At 25.3% G+C, this 5,642-nt stretch overlaps 1 protein-coding gene across 2 annotated transcripts in view; it reads left to right on the top strand.

Moving 5' to 3' along the window:
- The window catches only part of LOC107457929 (protein ABA AND ROS SENSITIVE 1), a gene marked incomplete in the record, with an annotated part of 6,551 nt that extends 5,789 nt beyond the window's left edge, over positions 1-762 (top strand). For both annotated transcript variants that reach the window (XM_016076118.3, XM_016076116.3), the window contains 3 exon segments: positions 1-66; positions 289-335; positions 436-762. In XM_016076118.3, coding sequence (XP_015931604.1) covers positions 1-66; positions 289-335; positions 436-622 — 300 coding nt within the window.
- Between the last annotated feature and the right edge of the window lie 4,880 nt (positions 763-5,642).

The following is a 5,642-nucleotide window of genomic DNA, read 5'->3' on the forward strand; positions in this document are numbered from 1 at the left end:
AAGGAGTTTGAGAAGCTGATTCAAGAGGACTTGAAGGAGGTGGATGACCGATTGGAAGAAGAAGAGGTGAGGATCGTGATTTTCTTTTTGCTATATAAACACCCTATATATAGCTAGGAACATACCTTTTATTGTTAATAGACAAAAAATCCTTAAATTTTTTATTCGGTAGATCATACGATATTATGGACTATTAAGAGTTTTGTATTAAGCCGTATGACGTAACAACTTTTAAGATATGTATGCACTACAAACATGAGATATGATCTAATGTTTGTTTTTCTCCAGATTGATGCTGCTGAAATGATAGAAGAAGCTGAATCCGTTGAACAAAAGTATGTTTATCTGCATTATACTTAAAAGTCTTTGACTTCTTTGGTTTGTTTTGTTCTGTTCTTCTACCTATACTCAAACTACTTAACCACCCCTCAACAGGATCTTCAGGGAGAGAGTGGAAATGTTGAAGAAAAAGAGACTGGAGCTGAAAGCAGCAAAGTCAGCAAAGCGAGGTAAAACTTGTGAGGGTGAAACCAAGGAGGAGTCAAGGCATGAAGAAGAGTCATCCAGTGATGATGAAAGTGGTGAGAATTTTGCTGTGGACTGGAGAGCACAACACTTGTGAATGCTAATTGATAACTAACACTTGATATTTGTTTAATTCTATATACTATGTACATTAACACCACAGTTTGTATGTAGAACAATTTACTCAACAGTCAACATCCACTTGTTTTAAGATGAGCCATTTCGGTTTCCCTGAAATTTGTTTACTCACATGCTGTTTCTTTTCGTAATATTTGATTTGGTGCTGCATGGGACTGAGAGTTAGATATATTCGTCGGTTTTGATGCGAATTATTACCTGGGATGTTCTCATTCCTAGAGGAGGTCCCTAAAAGGATAAGTGAAAAATAAAAGTTAAATCAATATTAGATTCTCTTTTCTTGTTGTGATGGATCAACAGTAGAGTCTTTTTTTTCTTTGGACTTAGATCAACATTAGAGTCTATGTCTCTCATCATTTACTTTTGGGCTTTTGGGCTTCTATTTGGAAGCCTATTGAAGCCCATTTTTCTGTAATCGGGTCCAGCCAGGTGTGTTCGTTCTTTTCGGGCCTAAGAAAACGCAGACCCACATACTGATACATTTAATTGAAGGTTAAGATGAGTGTGCAGCTGAGGTCTAGCTTAATTGGTAAAATCATATACTTCTTAATATGTTGCACTCGAATTCAAAATAATACCTATTTCCTCCATTCTCAAATTATATTTGGCATGAAGCAATTTGTGTGTATTGTTTGACATTAAAAAAGTGATAATTTTCTTAATTAACAAGTGGCTTAACACAATAATCGTAATAAACTTCTGAATTTTATTTCTTAAGCATTTATAATTACAAATAAATGTTCAACAAAAAATACTCAGTAAATATTTAATGAAAAAAAAAAAAGTAAAAGCAACAAACAACTATATATATATGGAGAACCCAAAGTTGCAGTTGCTCATCATGGATAATAATAGTAATACAAAAATGTTACATACACAAAAAATCAATTATTATGTATTTGTGTATAATAATAATAGTGGTAAACATGGCTAATTTAAAAGGGATCTATATACCAATAAAAAGTGGTAAGAAAATTATTGTACATACTTTTTGGTAGATAAATATTGAATAGATGCCAATAAACCTATCCTTTTTCTAACAGTGAAGATGTATCACGTTGCCACAAGTCAATGACACCCAACTAATCTTATTGACTTAATCAAATGTATATCTATCAGCTATTCTGCTCACACACCCAAATCAAATACATTTTTAATTTAATTTATTAGTTATTACAAATTAAATAATTTGCTTCGACGGTTCGACATAACTTGGAAGTCTTTGTCGTACTTGTTTTACGCAAGATGAAAACAACATGCGGATTTCTTAATTAACTAATTCAACATTTGTTGAAGTTTGCAAGGATTCAAATAGATCCAACTTGTGATTATTATTCTTGATGAGTAGCCCTCTTCCCCTATCATCAATAATCTTCTGTATGTCATATAATATAACATGTTAAGCTTAATTTATTACCAGTGATGAAGGATGACATTTTACTTTAAGATATTATGAATTTAATTTCAATATATTGATAGTATAAAATAATTTATATAATTATCTAATAATATACTATTTATACAGTTATTTAATTTGTCATATAGTCATTTTTCTAGAAATATTATATGATTAGATAAATATATAAAATTATTTTATATTATTAGTGTGTTAACATTAAATTATAATTAATATAATATAATGTTCAAAACCATGCACAAAGTTTGGAATGAGGTTGCATGCAGTACAAGCCGCCCCATAAACAGCTGTTGATTATAGAAATAAAGTAACATGAGAAACCAATAATATTCTGACCAAAATTTTGTGAGCTAAGACTATGGTGATGTCTTAATTAGTATATGAATTTTATGAGAAAGAATGAAATAGAGAGAAGTATTCAATGGTATGCATGTGATTTGTGTTGTTTGCGTAAAATTAAAGGTTGTGTTTGTGTAACCAAATTATTAGATAGATGGATATAGTAGTTAATTTCCTAGTCTATTTAAGTAAGTATTTGGTATTTATATTTTTGTCTTGTATAAATAATTTTTTAGTCAGTAATATATTAGTAATTAATTTGTCGGATTAGATAATACTCTAAAAAATTATATAATTTATAGATCAAGAATATATTAATTTAGTTTTTCATATTATGTCCTACAACAAAATAGATTGAATATTATGACTGATTTTAATATACAGATAATATTTATTATTATTCTTATTATTATTATTATTATTATTATTATATCTCAATTCACATACAGATAAACTCACATTCCATTCTTTAAAATGAAAATAAAATATAATATATGAATTGTTTAAAGAAAAATTAGGACTAAATTGACAAAAATAAAATTTACTGATTTCGGTATCATATGGAGATGCAATAATAATAATCTACTTAATATACTAAAATTGGATTTTTTTTCAACTAATAAAGGTGACGTGTTGATCTATTGTGAGTCCTTACTTATCAATTATAATGCGTAATTACTGTACATAATAAAAAAATTGCCTTAATAATAAGTAATTTACATATTTATTTTTGTTTTACTAAGGTATATAAATAGTATTTTTTGTGGTACATGAATCTAAATTTGAGAGTCACCTCATAATTTTATATTTAGTATTTTTTTACTACTTCATAGAATAAGAATATATTCTTCGTTTTTTATTGAAGTTGATCCTTTTAATGTACAATTTATAATTTTTTATAATATTTTTCATATACTCATTCTATTATATTATTCTTTTAAAAATTTATTAATTGTTGTTACTCTAAGTTATTCTTATCGTCTAATATTCCAGTTCGATTGTCTTTTACCACAATCGTTTACAATGCATCACATCCATGAAATACCTCATCGAGTTGTCTTCACTGATTCAGGTTCCAACCACATGGATGTAAGCGTTCAAAGAAGGGGCAATAATCTCTACTTTACTGAAGAATGGTTAGATCTACTCACCTATTATGACCAACCTAATGGAATGTGGTTAAAGTTAGCTTTCTTGGGAGGAGCTTGATTTTTTATTGAGGAATTGCATCCACGGAATTTTATAGGGCAAGTTCAAATTCCATCCCCTCCATGCTTTTTACGTCTGCCCGAAAATCTTCAAAGTGGAGCACATAATGAGATTTAATTCTCTCAGTTTAAGTTCAATTTTGCTAAATTCGTGACAAACTCGGATATGCAATTTCAACGATTGGTAATATATTTAAATTTTCTTATTTTAAGTTGTTCATTATTAGAATAATTTTATAACATATTGTGATTTTTTTCAGAAATTATCGGCTTTCTTTTGCATGCATGCAATGCCATTGAGAGGAATAAGGGTTAGTTTGGTTTCTCGGTATGGCAATTCTATATCTTGCTGCATTGCATGGATAGCAGATGATGAAACTTATTTAACAAGAGGATGGTTTGAATTTGCACGAATTCTAAATGTTGATATTTACGACGTTATTTCAGTTGGTTACCGTTACGAGAATGACTCTATATTATACGTGACTAAGAACTATAATAGATTCAATATTGTTTAAGTAATTTAGTTTTAATATTAATATTTGATTAAATTATAATTAAAAAATTTTAAATTATTGCCTCAATTTATATATTATGAGTATTTTTCGTGGATGTACTATTTTTAAATAATTTAATAATTAATAAAATGAAGTGGTGCCAGATATATTATTTAATTTATTTTTATCTTTTATTTTTTTATTTGTATTTTCATTATATTTGATAAAAAATCTTTTTATTTATGTTTTCATTATATTTGACAAAAAATCTCTACCTAAACATATAGTTTTTGTTGACCTAAACACAATTTAGTTGCCAATAAAAACTGATTTTATCTATAAAAAATAATGAAACATGTATCTTTTGATATTATATTAATATAGTAAGTAGACGTTATGATATAATAATATCTTTAATTGTATTATAATTAGCTCATAAATAATGTATGATTATATTATTTTAGAAAACTTTTTTCATTATAATTATATCAAATCAATATTTAATTATGATAAAATATGTTAATTATAATTATATCATAAAATTATAATAATTACGATAGTTATGTTATATATTTTAATCATTTATGTAAGTAAATAAACTAGAAAATAATCAAATCAAATCATGACGGTAAATAAATAATATAGAATAATATTATACATTTAATTGCATTATAATTAGCTCATGAATAATGTATGATTATATTATTTTAGGAAACTTTTTTTATTATAATTATATCAAATCAATATTTAATTATGATAAAATATGTTAATTATAATTATATCATAAAATTATAATAATTACAATAGTTATGTTATAACAAAATTAATATATACGTATATATAAATAAAAAAATTATTATAATTTCTGAAAATTATACATGAATTTTTTTCTCAAATAAATTTATTTTAATTATATTACAATTAGCTCATAAATAATGCATGATTATATTAATTTCAGAAAATATCTTCATTATAATTATATTAAATTGATATTTAATGCGTTATTAAACTATTTATAAATCGTCGATTTTTTTAATCATTATAATTATATCAATTGATATAGTTCTAATTCTCATTCAAGTGTAATAATTTTATTAGGAGATAATTGATGCACACAATAATAGTGACCTATTTAATTTGATATCAATTAGTGGATAACAATAATATAATAATAATAATAATAATAATAAAGTCTACACGGTACATGCATTATATTTTAAAAAAGTAAAATATATTTTAAAAAATTAGAGTATTAATAATCAATTATGATTAGTATCAATATCAATAATTAATTTTTATAATTATTTTTTGTACTACTAAAGGTTACATATAATATTTTTCTTTTTTGTAGAATAAAAAAGGTTGTGATTCATAACATTTTTGTAAAGTTATATCGTATGGACACAAGATTAATTAGATAACAAATTGAATTTTAATTAATATGTTTTATTTTCTGCTCATATTTTTTATTAATTATTTTACTTTTTATATTTACAGTAATATTGAATGTAAAAAAGA

The sequence above is a fragment of the Arachis duranensis genome, chromosome 7 (assembly GCF_000817695.3).
Source record: "Arachis duranensis cultivar V14167 chromosome 7, aradu.V14167.gnm2.J7QH, whole genome shotgun sequence".
Taxonomy (NCBI): domain Eukaryota; kingdom Viridiplantae; phylum Streptophyta; class Magnoliopsida; order Fabales; family Fabaceae; genus Arachis; species Arachis duranensis.